This window comes from Natrix helvetica (genome assembly GCF_964273705.1).
Source record: "Natrix helvetica genome assembly, chromosome: 2".
NCBI lineage: Eukaryota > Metazoa > Chordata > Lepidosauria > Squamata > Natricidae > Natrix > Natrix helvetica.
The window spans coordinates 293,899,487-293,921,497 of NC_138552.1; the positions used below are offsets into that span (position 1 = coordinate 293,899,487).

At 45.1% G+C, this 22,011-nt stretch overlaps 1 protein-coding gene across 1 annotated transcript in view; it reads left to right on the forward strand.

Moving 5' to 3' along the window:
* LOC309387466 (inactive serine/threonine-protein kinase TEX14-like) overlaps positions 1 to 11,693 on the forward strand; it is a gene marked incomplete at its 5' end in the record, with an annotated part of 48,462 nt that extends 36,769 nt beyond the window's left edge. Inside the window, 3 exons of the mRNA XM_081943947.1 lie at positions 1,305 to 1,425; positions 8,566 to 8,658; positions 11,392 to 11,693. Coding sequence (XP_081800073.1) covers positions 1,305 to 1,425; positions 8,566 to 8,658; positions 11,392 to 11,500 — 323 coding nt within the window. The 3' untranslated portion in view covers positions 11,501 to 11,693. The remainder of the gene's footprint in view (positions 1 to 1,304; positions 1,426 to 8,565; positions 8,659 to 11,391) is intronic.
* Positions 11,694 to 22,011: the final 10,318 nt, after the last annotated feature.

Sequence of the window (22,011 nt, forward strand, 5' to 3'; positions counted from 1 at the left end):
TTTCGGGGGGGGGGAAGAAAATAAGACCCTGTCTTATTTTCGGGGAAACAGGGTATATGTTGGAGTTTGGTGATATGAAGCCCTAACGGATGAGGTTAGGCAGCTGTTCAGGTGTTCGTTTCCTCTCGGAGACAGTTGCCCCAGCTTAGGTTCTCTGCGCGTGGCTCCCACTGGCCAGTTGATTTTCGGGCCTCCGCCACGCATGTGTGGGAAGTGGGGCACATGCGAGAGATATGCGTGGGGAGGGCGCGCGTGCAGGCATGGCAGGAACGGGGAGGTCACGTGCCCCCCCTCCTTTGCAGGAGGCTGCAAAGAGGCCTACTAGGCCCAAAACATGGCACTGGGGGGGGCACATTTGCAGGAGGGTGGGGGAAGTGCAAGGGGGAGCATGGGGGTCACGCATGCATGTGCAGGGGGCGTGGCATATTGCGGGGGGTGCTGTGCACGCATTGCATTATGGGTGTGGGGGCACTGACGGCACGCAATGACAAAAAGGTTAGCCATCCCTGGTCTAGCGATTAAGGTTCCAGGCTACAAAACAGGAGACGGTGAGTTCTAGTTCCTCCTTAGGCCCGCAAGCCAGCTGGGTGACTTCGGTCCAATCACCAGGAGATGCTGAATTCCAGTCCTGCCTTTGGCAGGAAAGCTGCGTGAGGGACTTTGGGTCAATCCCCAGGAGGCTGTGAGTTCTAGTTCCGCCTTAGCCGGCTGGGTGACTTTTAGGCCAGTCCCTCTCTCTAGCCCAGCCCGCCTCACAGGGTTGTTGTGAGATTAGGGGGAGGAATATCTGTTGGCTGCGTTAGCTGCTTTGAGTTATTTGCTATTGTTGTTGTTGTTGTTGTTGTCTCTTTTATTTATTAAACCTGAAGCTCAACATTTATGATTGTTGTTGTTACTTATACTCCATTATTTATATAATAATAGGCAGGGAAGGAAGGGAGGGAGGGAGGAAAAGGGACGTAGGAGGGAAGGAAAAGGGAAGAAGGAAGAGGGGAAGGAAAAGGGAAGGAGGAGGGAAGAAGGAAGATGGGAAGGAAAAGGGAAGAAGGAAAGAGAAGAATGAAGAGAGGAAGGAAAAGGGAAGGAGGGGGGAAGAAGGAAGAGGAAAGTAGGGAAGGAAAAGGGAAGAAGGAAGAGGGGAAGAAAAAGGGAAGGAGGAAGGAAGGAAAGGGGAAGAAGAGAGAAAGGAAAACAAGAAGGAAGAGAGGAAGGAGGAAGGAAGAGGGAAGAAGGAAGGAAGGACTAAAACCAAAATATACCACAACATGCTTCTAAATTGACCTCCTGCTCTGTGTTTTTTCCAGGAGATCCGCTGGATTCAAAAACACCAGGGAAGCCGGAGGAAAAGGAAGCGCCCAACACCGGCAAAACAGAGGACAGCCTGTGGTTGAGGGACAGCCTCTCTCATGGGGAAGATACAGAAAGGTAAGAGAGCATCTCTTGAACAGGAGGTCATATTGTTTTATGGCTTCTAAAAGCAATTGTCTCCAAAAATATATATATCATTTAAATAAACAAACAAACAAACAAACAAGCAAGCAAGCAAACTAACATACATACATACATACATACATACATACATACATACATACATACATATGCCTACCAGGGGTTGTAACACAAATACATATAGATAGATGATAGATAGATAGATAGATAGATAGATAGATAGATAGATAGATAGATAGATAGATAGATAGATAGATAGATAGATAGATAGATAGATAATAGATAGATAGATGAGAGAGAGAGAGAGAGAGAGAGAGAGTGAGTTATTTGGTTCAAATCCCAGTAAGGGTATGGCTAGCTGATGAGAGCTAATTAGCTCGACAGGATCGCCTCCTTATCAGTTGAGCCAGGGAAATAAGTATATATTTGTGTTACAACCCCTGGTATGACTAAATATGAACTGAACTACACACTCTCACCAACGTACTAACATCCAACGGATTCCAAAGAAACAATATCACTAACCTAATCCAAAAAGAAAACCCCACTAAAATCCAACACAGTGAACAAGAAAACGGCAAGGCCCTCCTCCCATACATAAAAGGCACCACAGACAGAATCAGCAAGATCTTCCACAAACACAACATCAAGACAGCATTCTACACAAACCGAAAAATATCCACCATCCTGAGAAACCCCAAAGACAAAATAGAGTTAGAAAATCAAGGAGTATATGAAATCCCTTGCACCACCTGCCCCACCACATACATGGGACAAACCAACAGAAGAATAAAGGCACGCATTGAAGAACACAAAAACTCAGTCAGAAAGGAGGAACCAACTTCTTCCCTGGTCCAACACCTCAAAGCCACAGGACATGATATAGACTTTAAAAAGACCAGAACTATTGCCAAAATTGAACACTTTAACAACAGAATAATCAGAGAAGCTATTGAGATAGAAAAACGACCACACAGCATGAATAAACGAGATGATACCTCCCGCCTACCAGCCATTTGGAAACCCGCCCTCACTGACAAACGAGTCCCTAACACTAAGAATGATACCAGACCCACACTCACGAAAACCACACAGGATGTCACTATCACACATCCACGCAAAAAGCAAGCCCAAACCCACACCGATAATGACCACAAACCAGAAGCCCGACCACAAACCAGAAGCCAGACCACAGCTGCATTATTAGCCACTTTAAACCCCTCCAATCCATACATGAAGCAAACTGAAGCCCACCACGGAGATGTGGCACGACCACAAACGCGAAGCCAAACAACAGTAACGCAGCTCACCAGCTCAAATCCCGCTGCTACTCAGACTAACACAAGCACAACCAGGCCCCCACCCAAACAGAACACGCCCCCATCCAATCAGAGCACAGCCAAACTCCCATCCGATCAGAGCACAGCCAAGCCCCCTACCAATCAGAATACACCTCCACCCAATCAGAATGCAGCCAAGCTCCCACCCAATCAGCACAAACCCCCACTGGCAGTTAAAAAGAGGAACCGGCTGAGATCTCACATTGCTCCTGGAAGCACCAAGCCGGAAGCACCAAGCCGGAAGCAGCAGCCTGAAGATGATGAATGAGACTTCATCGAAACGTCGTGAAGATTCCAATTCTATGCGGGAGAAAACCCGAACAACCAAAGACGTACATACAAACACCCGCGAAAACCTCAGAAAACAAATATCGTACCTCTACGGGGAGGAAATCCACCATCTGACCAGGACCTACGAAAAACTCGAAGTCCAAAGAGCTTCCATTTTATGTGACCTCACATTCCTACGCAACTGCCGAGATCAAAATTTAACCCCCACAAGCTTCCAATTAAAATTCCACTCCAACTCTGCAGCCACCAAACGCATCCTGAAAAGAACAGAAATGGCCCTAATCAGAAATGAACTTCACACAAAAAGATTCCACCTAGACTGAATCAACAAAAATCTCCTTACACTCCACCTCAAACTCAGCAACAAGATCCACCCCACACTTTGGGACAAATCCAAACAACTCGCCACCTGGAGAGCCGAAACACAGACCACCCTCAAGACAGACACACATACCAATAAACTCCGAAGACTAAAGGAACGCCAGAAACAAACCCCTCCCCCCTCACATCCACACATGAAACAAACAGTGCATAACATCTCAGATAAGATCCTCACCAAAGCTGAAACCAATGTCCTTGCCAGAGGATTCAACTTTGCAGTCGCTCCCAAACACATCCCCACTGAAACCATTATATGCGGAGTTGAAACCAGCCTGACCAAAATCAACCCCGATGACGCTAACAGAATCAGACTCGAAATCACCAACATCCTCTGCACCAGCAAGCCCCCCAAAAGCAACTTACCCAAAGAGGAACAGACAGCACTACTTAACCTAAAAGAAGACACTAGCATAATAATCCTTACAGAGACAAGGGGAATGCCACGGTGGTCATGAACACATCTGACTACCAAACCAAATTAACCAACCTACTCCAAGACTCCACTTACAAACCCCTAAGCACGGATCCCACCACCTACTTAGAAAAAACCACCAGATCCAAAATAAAAGCCTCCCCCATCAGCGAAGAGATCCAACAAAGAATCATTCCCAGAGAAAAATCATCCAGATGCCCTAAGCTCTATGGTCTCCCCAAGATACACAAAGAAGGAACCCCACTCAGACCCATAGTCAGCTCCATAGGCTCACCTCTACAAAACCTAGCCAAATTTCTCACCAAACAACTACAGCCCTATGCAGAATCCATCACCTCACACGTAAAAAACTCGTTCCAGTTCATAGAGATCATAAAGAAACAAAACTTACAGCCCAGCGACCTACTCATGAGCTTCGATGTCGTATCACTCTTCACCCAAGTACCAATCAAAGAAGCCTTGACAGCTATCCAAAACAAATACAAACCCCCCAAACATATCCTAGATCTGACCAACCACTGCCTATCCAACACATACTTAATCTATAACGGACAAAAATACAAACAAATAGAAGGAGCACCCATGAGATCACCCCTCTCACCTGTCATTGCTAACCTCTACATGGAACACTTTGAAACCCAAGCTCTAGAAAAATCCGATCACAAACCCAAACTCTGGCTCAGATACGTAGACGACGCCTTCATAATCTGGCCACACGGGAAAGATAAACTGGACAACTTCCTCACACACCTCAACAGCCTACACCCCAAAATACAGTTCACCATGGAAACAGAAGCCAATAACCAACTCCCCTTCCTGGATGTCTTAGTCTATAAGAAATACGATGGATCCCTAGGACACACCATCTACCAGAAGAAAACACACACAAACCGCTATTTGCACGCACTCTCACACCACCACCCAGCACAGATCAACTCTGTAGCCAAGACACTCATCTCCAGAACAAAACGCTTAGCTGACGAACAACACCTCAAAACCGAACTACACACTCTCACCAACATACTAACATCCAACGGATTCCAAAGAAACAATATCACTAACCTAATCCAAAAAGAAAACCCCACTAAAATCCAAGACAGTGAACAAGAAAACGGCAAAGCCCTCCTCCCATACATAAAAGGCACCACAGACAGAATCAGCAAGATCCTCCACAAACACAACATCAAGACAGCATTCTACACAAACCGAAAAATATCCACCATCCTGAGAAACCCCAAAGACAAAATAGAGTTAGAAAATCAAGGAGTATATGAAATCCCTTGCACCACCTGCCCCACCACATACATGGGACAAACCAACAGAAGAATAAAGGCACGCATTGAAGAACACAAAAACTCAGTCAGAAAGGAGGAACCAACTTCTTCCCTGGTCCAACACCTCAAAGCCACAGGACATGATATAGACTTTAAAAAGACCAGAACTATTGCCAAAATTGAACACTTTAACAACAGAATAATCAGAGAAGCTATTGAGATAGAAAAACGACCACACAGCATGAATAAACGAGATGATACCTCCCGCCTACCAGCCATTTGGAAACCCGCCCTCACTGACAAACGAGTCCCTAACACTAAGAATGATACCAGACCCACACTCACGAAAACCACACAGGATGTCACTATCACACATCCACGCAAAAAGCAAGCCCAAACCCACACCGATAATGACCACAAACCAGAAGCCCGACCACAAACCAGAAGCCAGACCACAGCTGCATTATTAGCCACTTTAAACCCCTCCAATCCATACATGAAGCAAACTGAAGCCCACCACGGAGATGTGGCACGACCACAAACGCGAAGCCAAACAACAGTAACGCAGCTCACCAGCTCAAATCCCGCTGCTACTCAGACTAACACAAGCACAACCAGGCCCCCACCCAAACAGAACACGCCCCCATCCAATCAGAGCACAGCCAAACTCCCATCCAATCAGAGCACAGCCAAGCCCCCTACCAATCAGAATACACCTCCACCCAATCAGAATGCAGCCAAGCTCCCACCCAATCAGCACAAACCCCCACTGGCAGTTAAAAAGAGGAACCGGCTGAGATCTCACATTGCTCCTGGAAGCACCAAGCCGGAAGCACCAAGCCGGAAGCACCAAGCCGGAAGCAGCAGCCTGAAGATGATGAATGAGACTTCATCGAAACGTCGTGAAGATACTTCCAATTCTACACGGGAGAAAACCCAAACAACCAAAGACGTACATATATATATATATACACACACACACACACACACACACACACACACACACACACACACACACACACATATTTCACAATCAGAATCCAAAGAGAGCTGGAAGGGACCTTGGAGGTCTTCTAGTCGAGCCCCCTGCTCAAGCAGGAGACGCTGTACAATTTGAGGCAAATGGCTGCCCAGTCTCTTCTTAAAAACCTCCAGCGGTGTATTTATTAACATTGTACAGGTAGTCCTCGACTTGCAGCCGTTCCCTTTAGCGACCGTTCAGAGTTCCAACTGTGCTGAGGAAACAGCTTCGCGACCAATCCTTGCGCTTGTTACCGTCGCAAAAGTGACTAAAGTCAGACACTGGGCAGCTGGCTCAGTGCGTACAGCGGTTGCCACCTCCTGCCGTCAAGTAATCCCCTTTTGCCAAGTCAATGGGGGAGCCGGATTCACTTTAACAGCCATGCGACTCACTTAACAACCGCAGGGATTCACTTAACAGCAGTGGCACGCCCACTGGGGCAGAACTTGCTTATAACATCAGAAATATTGGCCATAAATCAGGGCGTCAGTTTTAACAATTTGGGCTCAATTGCCGTCATAAGCTGAGGACTCGCCTATATTCTATTTTCTCCATTGATATTCCCACCGGACACGGCTGCTTCACTGGTACGCCCACTTATGTATCTTTCCTGCACCAATTTCTCCCTCCCCTCCCTTATTCTCCACTGGCTCTCCTGCTCTTAAGCTTCCCCGAAAAGTTGGGGTTCAGTGGGGAAACTGGAGCCCAGAAACCCCACACTCACAAGACACCCCCCCCCAACCCCTCTGAAACATGTTCGCCTCCAGAGGTTGCAGGTGCCCCATCATTGGGGTTTTTTAAGAAGAGACTAGACAGCCATTGGCCTTGAAATAGTAGAGGCCCTGATGGCACGCCTGGCAGAGGTGGCATGCAGAGGGCAAGCGAGCCGTTGCCCAGCTTAGCGCCAGGATCTCTGCTGCACATGCAGGAAACACGGACACATTCGTGGGATGTGTCTCCACATGCATGGGAGGGAGTGCGCGGGAGTGTGGTCTCAGGAGTCTTCAGGGAGGCCTGCTAGGCCGAAAACAAGGCACAGGGAGGTCATGCGCAGAGGGTGGGGGAGGCCCAAGGGAGTGTTCATGTATGCGCAGGTGTGGGGCACATTGCATTATGGGTACGGGCACGCTGTTGCACGCATGCACACGATTTCGGCACACAAGGAGAAAAAGGTTAGCCACCCCTTGGTAGAGGGTCTCCTACTTGAGCAGGGGGTTGGACTAGAAGACCTCCAAGGTCCCTTCCAACCCTGTTATTCTGTTTAATTTGGTGTGCTCCCTCCCTGGAGGATTTTAAGAAGAGATTGGACAACCGTTCTTCTGAAATGGTATAAGGGACACCAGCCATTAGCTCCAGCGCGCATGAGTGCGCCGACCAGCTGATTTTCGACCTTCCATGGGTGGCCCTTTTTCGCCCTCCCCGGGCTTCAGGAGAGCCTCCGGAGGCTGAGGAGGGCAAAAACGTCCCCGACGAGCTGACCGGAAGTTCAGAAGCGATGCGTTTCCGGCTTCCGGGGAGCTGGGGGAGGCCATTTTTGCCCCCCCCCTCGGGCTTCTGGAAAGCCGCCAGAGCCTAGGGAGGGGTTGTCCGCCTATGCGTGGGGTTGTCGTGCGTGCATGCGCAGGTGGATGCGGAGGATTAAATTGGTGTGGGTGCACGTTATTCTGTTAATTGCTTAATCAACCAGTGGGAGTTTTGTATGCTCCCATCGCTGCTGGATGTTTTTAAGAAGAGACGAGACACCCACTTGTCTTGAAATGGTGCAGGGCCTCCTGCCTGAGCAGGGGGTTGGACTAGAGGACCTCCAGGGTGCCTCTCAACACTGTTATTCTATGTCGTTCTTTCGGTGGCAGCCAGGCCTGGCGGGAAGAATCGTTCCCTGCGAGGCACAATCTCTGCTCACTGCCCGTTCAGATTAGCCTTGCAAAATCTGGCAGGTTAGCAAATGGCACTGGATGGGCTTATCCAAGGCAACCAGTTGGAGGGGCGGTGCAATTGACAACGACACGACAACCAGTTGTCTGTCTGTCTGTCTGTCTGTCTGTCTGTCTGTCTGTCTGTCTGTCTGTCTCTCTCTCTCTCTCTCTCTCTCTCTCTCTCTCTCTCTCTCTCTCTCTCTCTCTCTCTCTCTCTCTCTCTCTCTCTCTCTCTCTCTCTCTCTCTCTCTCTCTCTCTCTCTCTCTCTCTCTCTCTCTCTCTCTCTCTCTCTCTCTCTCTCTCTCTCTCTCTCTCTCTCTCTCTCTCTCTCTCTCTCTCTCTCTCTCTCTCTCTCTCTCTCTCTCTCTCTCTCCTCTCTCTCTCCCCCCCCCCCCCCCCCCCCACTGAGTCAGTTGTCCTTACTCAGGGTGTTCCTTTCCTTTTTTTTTCTTTTCGCAGAGCTAACTCAAGCCTTGACAAAGTGCTGGAATTTCTTTGTCCAATTGCCGACAGCCATGACATAAATAAGGGCCTGCCAGATGCCATCCAGAGGTAAGGGTTGGGGTTATACATCAGTCTTCCCCTCAAATGCTTGCGTGGGTGGAAAACACCGAGATCAGGGTTTGCCATGTTCCGGGACCTTAAGATGGTGGGACTTCAAGTCCCCGAATTCCCCAGCCAGGATGCTTGAAGAGGGATGGATTTCCACTCCCAGAATCTACAGTTAGAATGCTTTAACAAGAAGGATGGACTTCCACTTCCAGGATTCCCCAATCAACAAGCTTTAAGGTGGGTAGACTTCAACTCCCAGAATTCCCTAGCTGGCATTCTTGAAGAGGGGTGGACTTCTTCTACTGGAATTCCTCACCCAGCATGATTTAAGAGGGGTGGACTTCAGTTCCCAGCCAGCTTGTTTTATAATGGGTGGACTTCCACTCCCAGAATTCCCCAGCCAGCAGACTTAAGAGGGATGGGCTTCCACTCCCAGAATTCCCCAGCCAGCCATGCTTTAAGAGGGATGGGCTTCCACTCCCAGAATTCCCCAGCCAGCCATGCTTTAAGATGGGTGGGCTTCAAGTCCCAGAATTCCCCAGCCAGAATGCTTTAAGAGGGGTGATCCAGCAGGCTGGCTGGGGAATTCTGGGAGTGGAAGTCCACAAGTCTTAAAATCGCCAAACTTGGCATTTCCTGCATTACACTATGAGAATTCACCATACCTTCCCTGCAAACAGAATCGCACCAGTCTGAAATATTATTCCTCCTCTCCTTTTTCTTTTACTCTGGAGAAATTCCCTTCTATGGACTGAGATAATTTGCCATAATGGTTGCTTTGTCCGTGACTCCCAAGGCCCTTTTTCAACAATAGCCTCACAACAACCCAATAATTGATAGGAGCTATTAATATTGCATGAGGACGCAAATTGCTGTTTACAGGCTTAAAACTGGCCATCTCAACGCTGACATGGTCAATAAAAGCTGGTTGGGATTGAAAAAAATATTTTATGATGCCCTCAGGAGCAATCAATAAAAGCATTTTGTACCAAGCTTCCTCCATTACATCAACTTGTACTGTCTGGGGAGCAGGGGGGGGGGACACAAAAAACAACAAAGATTAATTAGGGGACCAGAGGCTAAAACCTACAAAGAACAGCTGCAGGAATTGAGAATGTCTAATCTTTCCTACCTGAGCAGAAGGCTGGACTAGAAGACCTCCAAGGTCCTTTCCAGCTATGATTCTATTCAATTCTAATTCTATTCTATTCTATTCCGATTTCTTATTCTATTCTATATTATTCTATTCTATATCATTCTATTCCATTCTATTCTTTTCTTCATTCTTCTATTCTATTCTAATTCTATTCTATTTCTGTTCTATTCTAATTCTATTCCATTCTATTCCAATTTCTTATTCTATTTTAATTCTATTCTAGTTCTCTTCTCTTCTATTCCTTTCCATTCCATTCTGATTTCTTATTCTATTCTATTCCGATTTCTTATTCTATTCTATTCTTTTCTTATTCTATTCTAATCCATTCTATTCCAATTTCTTATTCTATTTTAATTCTATTCTAGTTCTCTTCTATTCCTTTCCATTCCATATTCTATTCTATTCCATTCCATTCCATTCTGATTTCTTATTCTATTCTCTTCCGATTTCTTATTCTATTCTATTTTCTTATTCTATTCCATTCTATTCCAATTTCTTATTCTAATTCTATTCTAGTTCTCTTCTTATTCTATTCTATTTTCTTATTCTATTCCATTCTATTCCAATTTCTTATTCTAATTCTATTCTAGTTCTCTTCTCTTCTATTCCTTTCCATTCCATATTCTACTCTATTCCATTCCATTCCGATTTCTTATTCTATTCTATTCCGATTTCTTATTCTATTCTATTCTTTTCTTATTCTATTCTATTCCATTCTATTCCAATTTCTTATTCTATTTTAATTCTGTTCTAGTTCTCTTCTATTCCTTTCCATTCCCTATTCTATTCCATTCCATTCTGATTTCTTATTCTATTCTATTCCGATTTCTTATTCTATTCTATTTTCTTATTCTATTCTATTCCATTCTATTCCAATTTCTTATTGTATTTTAATTCTGTTCTAGTTCTGTTCTCTTCTATTCCTTTCCATTCCATATTCTATTCTATTCCATTCCATTCCATTCTGATTTCTTACTCTATTCTATTCCAATTTCTTATTCTATTCTATTCTATTCTTATTCTATTCTATTCCATTCTATTCCAATTTCTTATTCTATTTTAATTCTATTCTAGTTCTGTTTTGTTCTCTTCCATTCCATTCCGATTTCTTATTCTATTCCGATTTCTTATTCTATTCTGTTCTATTCATTACACCCATAATTAAATGCCCCCGCATGTTGGGCCCACCTTCCCATGCATGCTTGACACCCCCCCTCCCTGGAGCCTGGGGAGGGGAAAAACAGCCTCTCCACGCCCTCCCGGCCGAAAATCAGCTGCAGCTGACCTAAGGCAACACCTCGCGTGCCCTCAGATACGGCTTGCCATGGGTTCAGCATTCCCGGGTGTAGGATGTCCTGCTTGGGGTGGGGGTGGGGGGTTGGACTAGATGACCTACAAGGTCCCTTCCAACTCTGTTAATCTGTTAATCTGTGTGATCTTCTAGTTCCTCCTTGGAGCCAAGGACGAGCGATTTGTTCTGTTCCAACCCCTTTGATAAATTATGCATGCCGGTGTTTGCGTCGTCCTTCGAGCGCTTGTAAAAGCCGCATTTGACTCGGGCTTCTCTGTCCTTGAAGGGGGGAGCTGAGCTATGCCCACCACGGGAACATCGAGATGAAGGGAGGAGCCGAAGAAAGTTTCAGCGAGTCCGAAGGCTCCATCGAAAATGTTGAAGGACTTTCTTAAGACCCATGAGATAAAACGGACACTCGGCTGGCTAATTGCGTGACTCCCGTTTCTTTATTTTTATTTTATTTTTCCCCTCCCGGTGTGTTTGTTGGAAAACAAACTTTTGAAAAGGGGAAGGGGGCAGGATTTGCTGCAAAGGCACTCGGTGGCTAGAAGAACTGGAGTTTGCAATAAATCCGTCTTTTTCAGACTTGGTGATTTTAATGTAGGTGGACATCAACTCCTAGCATGTTTTGAAGTTAGTCAGATTTCAAGTCCCCCAAAACCCCCAGTTAGCATGCTTTAAGATGGGCAAATGTCAGTTCCCAGAATTCCTAAGTCAGCCTGCTGTAAGAGGGGAGGACTTCCTCTCCCAGAATTCCCCAGCCAGCAGGCTTTAAGATGGGTGGATTTCAACTCCCAGAATTCCCCAGCTGAAAGTATTTAAGATATGTGTGTAACAATTCCTAGAATTCCCCAGCTAGCAGGCTTTAAGAGGGGTGGACTTCCACTCCCAGAATTCCCCAGCCAGCCTGCTTTAAGGTGGGCAAACTTCAGTTCCCAGGATTCCTAAGTCAGCATGCTTTAAGAGTTGGATTTCCACTCCCAGAATTCCCCAGCTGAAAGTGTTTAAGATATGTGGACTTCAAGTTCCAGAATTCTCCAGCCAGCATGCCTTAAGATGGGCAAACTTCAGTTCCCAGAATTCCCCAGCCAGAATGCTTTAAGAGGGGTGGACTTCCACTCCCAGAATTCCCCAGCCAGCTGCTTTAAGAGGGGAGGACTTCCACTCCCAGAATTCCATCCAGCCTGCTTTAAGACAGGTGCTTAACATATATTTACGACAGTTGAGGTGTCCTAGGGTCATGTGATCATCATTTACGTCTTCCCAGGTACCAAGCAAAGTCAATGACGGAAGTTTGATTTGCTTCCTGATTGCCTGATTCACTTAATGATTGTGGCAAAGATAAAATGGGGTGCGACTCGCTTAGTGACTGCATCGCTGAGCAATAGAAGCTCTAATCCTAATGGTAATTGTAACTCAATGACTTCCTGCAATTTTGTGTCTTCATTTAATCAGGGAATTAAATTTGTCTGTTCCCCGATTTGCTCTTAAAAGCTGAACTGTCCCTCAGGCTAATGTCAAAGGCAGGGAAGATACAGGAAGTCCTTGACTTAGGACCGCAATTGGGACCAGAGTTTCCATTGCTAAGCAAAGAAGTCGTTAAGTGAGTCACACCCAATTTTTCAACCTTATTTTGCCACGGTTCTTAAGCAAATCACTGCTAGTTGTTAAGCGAAGCAGGTCATCATTAAGCGAATCCAGTTTTTCCCGTGCTTGTTAGAAGCCCCCTAGGAAGGTCACAAAAGAGGATCACGTGACCCCGGGACACTGCAACGGTCATAAACGTCATACATTTTGATCATGTGCTCCTTTGGGAACGCTATGATGGTTGTAAGTGTGAGGACTGGGCATAAGTAACTTTTTCAGTGCCGTGTTAATGGAATGGTCACTAAACCATCATCGTTTAATGACTCCATAATCCCTTGGTGAGTGGAGTTGGGGCAACTGAATGGAGCTAGCAGAGTGGCCCGATGCCCTTCCTGTCACCAGGGCGGAGTTTTGTTTGGTAGATATATTCCCACTGTCTCCAGAGAGAAATATTTTCCTCTACCTAGGATCAAACTTTCAGTCTCCTGATTGTGAGGCGAGAGCTCCACCTCTTGGCCACTGCACCACTCAGCATTTAGGCTTATATCATCATCTTTCAATGACCCCATAATCCCTTGTGGGGTGGGGTCTGGGCAACTGAATGGAGCTGATTGTTTACTGGCCAGATGCCCTTCCTGTCCCCAGTACGGAGTTTTGTTCAGCAGATACATATTCTCATTGTTCCCAGAGAGAGAAATATCTGCCTCTACCTAGGATCGAACTCACAGCCTCTGGATTGTGAGGCGAGAGCTCCCCCTCTAGGCCACCGCTCTACTCTACGGTATGGTCACTAAATGAGTGAGTCAAGGACAACAGGTGCTGCAGGCAGAAATCCAAATGAACAAAAAAAAACCCAAACTTTTTCCTTTAAAAAAAAAAAACACCCTGGGATTTTTTTGGGAAAAAAACCCACAGAAACTATATGGCAGAAAGAGAAGTGAGTGAACACTGCTATATTTTCTCCAGGAATGTGTGAAAATGACATATTGATGCCAGCTTGAGCAGATTTCAAGCAAGCCACAGGAGGGCAAGAGGATGGGGCACTTCAGGGACTTCATGCCGAGGCGTCGGAATCTCTAGTTTGGGTGCATAGAAAAATAGGAGGAATGACATTCAGTTAGGACAAAAAGGCTAAACCGAGTTTTGGAAATTCAGGTTATGCGAGAATTGTACATGTTAGAGCAGGGTTGTCCAAACTTGGGAACTTTAAGACTTGTGGACTTCAACTCCCAGAATTCCCCAGCCAGCCATGCTGGCTGGGGAATTCTGGGAGTTGAAGTCCACAAGTCTTAAAGTTCCCAAGTTTGGACACCCCTGTGTTAGAGGAATCCTCTAGCTTCCTTCACACTCCTTCGGTTCAAAGTTAGGTAGTCCTGGACTTACAACGGTTCCTTTAGCGACCGAAGCTACAGGGGCAGTGAAAAAAGCGACTTACGGTGTTTTTTCACACCTGGAATCCTGCACCTAGTTTTGGTTGCCACGGTATAAAAAAAGATGTTGAGACTTTGGGATATAAAGTGCAGAGAAGAGCAACCAGGAGGATTAGGGGACTGGAGGCGAAAATATACGATGAATGGTGGCAGGATTTGGGTTTGGCCAGTTTAGAGAAAAGAAGGACTGGGGGGGGGGGCATGATGGTGCGAGGATTTGAGGGGCTGCCACGAAGAAGACGGGGGGGGGGGGGGTCAACTTGTTTTCCAAAGGACCAGAAGGCAGGACAAGAAACAATCGATGGAAACTGATCAAGGAATAGAAGGGAAGGGAAAAGAATCTGTTGAGAATGGAGTGGAATGGAATGGAATATGATGGAATGAAATAGAATAGAATAGAAAATATGGAATGGAATAGAATAGAATAGAAAATATGGAGTATAATAGAGAATGGAATAGAAATAGAATAGTATAGAAAATATGGAATAGAATAGAATAGTAGCATAGAATGAATATAGAATAGAAGACAGAAAATATAACAATAATATAGAATAGGAATAGAATATGATAGAATAGAATAGAACAGAAAATATGGAATGGACTAGAATAGAGAATGGACTAGAATTAGAACAGAACAGAATAGAAAAAATGGAATGGAATAGAATAGAGAATGGAATAGAATAGAAAATATGGAATGGAATGGAATAGAATAGAATAGTAGCATAGAATGAAGAAAGAATAGAAGATAGAAAATATGATAACAATAACAATATAGAATAGAATAGAAATAGAATATGATGGAATAGAATAGAATAGAAAATATGGAATGGAGTAGAATAGAATAGAAAATATGGAATAGAATAGAATAGAGAATGGAATAGAATTAGAATAGAATAGAAAATATGGAATGGAGTGAAATAGAATAGAATAGAATAGAATAGAATGAATATAGAATAAAAGATAGAAAATATGATAATAAAAATATAGAATAGGAATAGAATAGGAATAGAATAGGAATAGAATAGAACATATGGAATGGAATAGAGTAGAATAGAGAATGGAATAGAATTAGAATAGAATAGAACAGAATAGAATTAGAATAGAACAGAATAGAATAGAGAATGGAATAGAATTAGAATAGAATAGAATAGAAACACACATAGCCAGCTCTACAGGCACGCCAGCCGTCACAGCAGCTCAGTTCCCCCGCTCATGCGTGTGCGCTTCCCCTGCAGGCCAGTGTGTTTTCGGGTCTCTGGTGCGCATGCGTGGGGGGAGTGGCATGGGTTTTTTTGCATGCATGCATGGGGGCATGGGACACGGGGATTGTGCATGCATTGCATTATGGATGTGCGGGCGTGTGCATGCTTTCGGCACTTGGCGCCGAAAAGGTTAAAAAAAAAAACCCTGAAATAGAAGAATGAAGAATAGAAGGGAAGGGAAGCAACCTGGAACTAAGACAATGAGAACAATTCACCAGGGGAACTACTTGCCACCAGAAGTTGTGGATGCTTCACCACTGGAGGTTTTTAAGGAGAGACTGGACGGCCATTTGTCAGGAATGGTTTAGGGCAGAGGTCTCAAACTCAAGTTCATGGAGGGTGGCATCAGGGTTGTGTTTGACCTCGGAGGGCTTGGGGGGAGGGGGGTCTGTGGCCGTGCTGGGCGTTTGACACAGAAACTTATTTATTTATATTCTTTTATATTATGATTTATATTCTGCCTTCATTATTTTTACAAATAACTCAAGGCTGTAAAGTAGCGTCTCCTGCTTGAGCAGGGGGGCTGGACTAGAAGACCTCCAAGCTCCCTTCTAGCCCTATTCTGATTGATTGATTGACTGATTGATTGAAATGGTCTAGGGCAGGGGTGTCCAAACTTGGGAACTTTTAAGACTTGTGGACTTCAACTCCCAGAATTCTGGGAGTTGAAGTCCACAAGTCTTAAAGTTCCCAAGTTTGGACACCCCTGGTCTAGGGTCTCCTGCTTGAGCAGGGGGCTGGACTAGAAGACTCCAAGGTCCCTTCTAGCCCTATTCTGATTGATTGATTGACTGATTGATTGAAATGGTCTAGGGCCTCCTGCACGAGCAGGGGAGCTGGACTAGAAGACCTCCAAGATCTCTTCCAGCCCTATTTTGATTGATTGACTGACTGATTGATTGATTGATTGAAATGGTCTAGGGTCTCCTGCTTGAGCAGGGGGCTGGACTAGAAGACCTCCAAGGTCCCTTCCAGCTCTACTCTGATTGATTGATTGACTGATTGATTGAAATGGTCTAGGGCCTCCTGCATGAGCAGGGGGGCTGGACTAGAAGACCTCCAAGGTCTCTTCCAGCCCTATTTTGATTGATTGACTGACTGATTGATTGATTGATTGAAATGGTCTAGGGTCTCCTGCTTGAGCAGGGGGCTGGACTAGAAGACCTCCAAGGTCCCGCCCAGCCCTATTCTGATTGATTGAATGCAGCCAGGGTAATACCAGGGAAATCTGGTATTAACGCCAAGAGAATAATCATATTCCCTGTAATTAGCCACAATTAATGTCCGTTAAATTTAAAACATTTAATTTGCATCTCAGCTCTGGTTAACTCATTTGCACTGATTAAGTTGGCTTTATGGAGCATGACTGACGCAAACATACATGCAACGCACAAACGCACACAAACACGCACACACACACACTAGACTTAATACTCAAAGGCTGAAGTTGTTGACGAGCAGGAAAACTTCTTTTTCCATCCACCTTAAAACTAATTGCAGGTAGTCCTGGACTTACGACCACAATCCAAGCCCAACGTTTCCGTGGTTAAGCAAGGCTGTTGTTAAGCAACCTTTTACAAACTTCGTTTTGTTAAGTGAATCGCGCCGTCGTTAAGTGAATCCGGCTTCACTTTCCGACTGCTTGCCGGAAGCCATCTGGAAAGTTATACAAATAAGGATCGCACGACTCCGGGGAGGGTAAACCGTCATAAATACGAGACAGTTGGCAAGGGTCAGTATTTTGATCACCTAGCCAAAGAGATGCTGCAGCGGTCGTAAGGGTGACACCAGGTTATATGTCACTTGCCACTGTCGTCGTAACTTCAAACGGTCATTAAACGAATCGTAAGCCGAGCACTGCCGAGATTTCAACACCAGGCTGAATGAGTGCTGATGGGGCACTTTTCTCAGTTTTTCCAATACAGGTAGTCCTCGTTTTACGGCCACATTTGAGCCTAACATTTTTGTGGTTCAGCGAGACAGTTTTTCATTTTAATTTTCCCCCATTTTACGACCTTTCTTGCCCCAGCCTTTAAGTGAATCCCCGTTGACTTGGCTTGTCAGGAGGTCGCGAAAGGGGATCACGTGACCCTGGGATGCTGCAACCGTCATAAATATGAGTCAGTTGCCACGCCTCTGAATTTTGATCACGTGACCCCAGAGATGCTACAACGGTCGTAAGTGTGAACAACGGTTGTAAGTCGCTACTTTCAGTACTGCTGCAACTTCGAATGGTCGCTAAACAAACTGTACAGGCCGTCCTCGACTTTCAACAGTTCATTTAGTGACCGTTCAAGGTTACGACACTGAAAAAGGTGACTTATGACCATTGTTCACACTTAACGACCATTGCAGCATCCTCGTGGTCACATGACCAAAATTCAGACGCTTGGCAACTGACTTGTATTTATGACCGTTGCAATGTCCGGGGGGGAGGAGGTGTCACGCGATCCCCTTTTGCGACCTTCTGACAAGGAAAGCCAAGGGGGGAGCCAGATTCACTTAACAACCGTGTGACTAACTTAACAACTGCAGAGATTCACTTAACAACGGTAGCCAGAAAGTCCACTGGGAAACCAGTTCCACTTAACAACCTGGGTTCCTCACTGCAACTGCAGCGGTTCACTTAACAACGGTGTCAAGGAAGGTCGTAACACCAGGCAAAACTCACTTCACCAATGTTTCACTTAGCAACAGAAATTTTGGGCTCAATTTTTTGGGTCGTAAGTCAAGGACGATCTGTTATTTCAATGCCAGGCTAATGAATGCAGCTGATGGGGAATTCTTTTTTTCTGCTGCTGCAGATTTTCAGCCATTCTGTCCATCAACCAAGGTGCTCAACCCTTCCTTCCATCCAAAACTTTTATGAGCTCGCAAATCACGTAAACCGGAGTTCAGGAATGTCAAACTGAAGCTGTTGTTGTTTTGTGTGCAAAGCTGCTGTGAGAGTTTATTTATTTATTTATTTATTTTATTCTTCGCATTTCTAAACCGCCCCCTCTCCCAAAAAGGGACTCGGGGCGTCTCCTTAGAGAATTTAAATTTAAAGATTTAAAAAAAACCCAACCAACCAGGATTAGAGGAGTTACTTGAAGTCCAAGCGAAAATCCTGTGAATATTGGATTGCCCGCCTAGGAGTTAAATTAAAAAGGGGTCCGAAAAAATATGGTTCTTATCTTATGCCACAAATCCTTTGTGTTTTTTTCAACAGGTTTAAAAGCTGGTGTGGTGCTAGCGGGATTAAGGGGCAGGCAAAGGATGAATCCCTCCCTTGGGGAGATTTAAATCGGGATTAGGGGCTTCTGTGGGAAGGGGAGAAATTGTGAAGATGCTGCAGGCAGGAAAGACAAACCTCATCTCTTTTCTTTTTTCTTTTCTTTTATTATCTTATTTTATTCTTTTCTTTTACTCCTTTACTCTTTTTCTTCTTTTCAGTTATTCTTTTCTTTTATTCTTTTCTTTTCCTTTCTTCTTTTCTTCTTTTCTTTTACTCTTTTATTCTTTTCTTTTCTTCTTTTTTCCTTTCCTTTCCTTTTATTCTTTTATTCTTTTATTCTTTTCTTTTTATATTTTCTTTTCTTCTTCTTTTCTTCTTTTCTTCTTTTCTTTTCTTCTTTTCTTTTTATTTATTTTATTTTATTTATTATTTATTATTTTATTTTATTTTATATTTTATATTTTACTATATTTTTTTACATTTTATTTTATTATTATTTATTTTATCTTATATTTTATTTTATTATTATTTATTTTATCTTATATTTTATTTTATTATTATTTATTTTATTTTATATTTTATTTTATTATTATTTATTTTTTATTATTGTCATTACTTCATTTATTTTATACTATCTGATAACCTGGCATTGTCCAGGTATTTGTTTATAGGGGGAAAATGTCCCGACCAAACATAATTTCTAATGTTCTAATGTATTATTGTATTATTGGAGTTCCCCCACTCCCCCCACCTTACCAGAGGGAGCCCTCTTGTGGAGTACTGTGAAGCCATTACCATGGCTCTGTACAGTAGAAATCATTTTATGGCCATACAGTAGAAGCCATTTAAAGGCACAACAGGCTGTAACTTAACATTGCACACACCCCAAGGGGTGTTAGGAGTGTCCTACCCCCACAGTATTTGTCTCCAGAGAGTAAGTCATCTGTGTACCGAGTTTGGTTGAAATTGCTCAAGGCGTTCCAAAGTTATTCTGAAACATACACACACACACACGGTTATATAGATATTTTCTGTATAGATTCTCAATCATTTAGATCCTGGTTGTCCCCAGTATGCTTTTTCAGGAGGCAACTGGACAACCAGTTTCATAGCGTCCCAAGGACCTTGCAGCCTTCTTCCTCTTCCCCCTCCTCCTCCCTGCAAACCACACACTATTCTAGCACTGATATTGTTACCTAGTTGGGCCATGAAACGTCTGGAAGAAAACAGCCAAGCTCAGAAGGCACCAAGGACCTGGGGGGGGGGGGGATGAAAACCAGGTTACAGCAAACCGGGGAAAAGTGCTGAAGTCTTTTCATTCTGCCATTTTGGTGGTTGTGGATAATTAGTTTTTTCACTGTTCCAAATTACCGTATTTTTCAGAGTATAAGACACACCTTTTTCCCACAAAAAAGAGGCTGAAAATCTGGATGCGTCTTATACACCGAATACAGCATTTTTGGCCTCCCGAAACCCTGTCTCCCCCTTCACCAAAATGGCTGTGTATAGCCTTTAGGAGACTTTCAGAGAGCTCCTGGGGGCTGGGGAGGGCAGAATTTTGCTCAATTTTTCCCCTCCCAGTCCCCAGGAGCACTCTGTAAGCCTCCTAAAGGCTATCCAGGCCCTTTTTTGCTCGTTTCTTCCCCCCTCCCCAACCAGGAGCACTCAACAAGCATCCTAAAGCAGGAGTGTCCAAACTTGGCAACTTTAAGACTTGTGGACTTCAACTCCCAGAATTCCCCAGCCAGCTCTGCGCATGCACAGAACAGAAAATCAATATGGCTCTGCTGGCTGGGGAATTCTGGGAGTTGAAGTCCACAAGTTTTAAAGTTGCCAAGTTTGGACACCCCTGTCCTAAAGGCTATTCATGCCCTTTTTGAGGGGGAATGGGGGGGGCATTTTCACAAAAAAGGGCCCTTTTTGGGAGATTTGCGGAGTGCAAAAACTTTTTTTTTTAAATTTTCCTCTTCAAAACCTTGGTGCGTCTTATACTCTGAAAAATACAGAAGCTGTTTAGACCTTTGGTTCGGTTACCCAAGAATCATTCATGGAATGCAAAGGGGATTAAGCTAAGCGTGGGGCAACTGTGAGGTTGCGTGCCAATATCTGCAAGAGGGCGAGGGGAAGAAGTAGTATTTGGCCAGTTTGGACCGGTTCACCCAAACCCACAAGAGGAAATTGTGGGCGAGTTGCCCCCCATCCCCACTCCGGCTCTACTGTCCTATTTAGGCATATTTTCAAGCCATGCACGCAATCAAAGCCTATGCACAGAAGGCCGAGAGCATGCGTGGGCGGTGGGAGACACGAAGAAGGTACAGTATTTGCACATACATACTGCCGGGCTGTTCTGACCCCCTCCTCTTGTATACCAAGACACTCCGACACAAAGTCTCTTCAAAGATGTTTATTGACATACAGGTTCCACCTTGGCAGCAATCCAGCCTGCCAAGGTCAAGATAGCACTCTGGGCAGCAATCCAGCTACAGCGACACCCCTTGGCAGCAATCCAGCTACCAAGCTCCAGATAATCACCTTAGCAGCCAAGGTCCAGGGAACAGATTGACAGTAATCCAGGTAAAACCTTTAGCAGCAATCCAGCCTGCCAAAGTACGACACAGATCTGAGCTTCTCCAACTCCAATGATCAGTTGATTCCTGCAAAGGGTGTGTCCACAAGCAGTCCCTTTATAGTCTGGAGAGGAGTCTAATGATCAGCAGCTGAGAGCCATTACCTCCGGTAATTGCTCAATTGCTCCTTATGCCGGGTAGCACGTCGGTAACGAGCATCTAATAGCTCACTGCTGTCTGACTCACTGTCCTGTGACTCCTCTCCACTGCTCCAAGGCATGACATCAGGAGCCCCCTTCCTTTGGCTTTCACCACTGCTCCATGCCTCAGGCGCCCCCTGGTGGCCAACCAGCCTCTCTGTGCCCTGCTCAGCGTCGGAACCCTGTCCAGGGTCCCCCACCTCCTCTTGAGCCGACTCAGAGGACACCTCGCTGTCGGAGTCTGGTGGCAGCGGCACCGGCACCGGCTGGGCCACAACACGGGCCAGTGCGCAATAAAGTTTGCTCCACACACTTGCACATTTGCACCTAAAAAGGTTTGTGCATGTGCACGATAGAAAAGAGGGGGGAATTACATGCATTAATGCATTACATGCGCAGAACAGAAAATCAAGATGGTGGCGCCAAGGATAGAACCGGTTCGGGCGCCTGTCTTGCCAAGTTACTACCTACTCGTCTGAACCAGTAGGAATCCACCTCTGCCTGGTTCAGTTCCAATGAGTTGAGAGGAGTTTATACCTTCTCTTGGGCCGTGCACTTGAGCTTCCTGTTCCTGTGCAAGAACATGTATTCTATTGGATGTTGTCAGACTCCCATGGGGCCATGTAGGGGTCATTGCTGA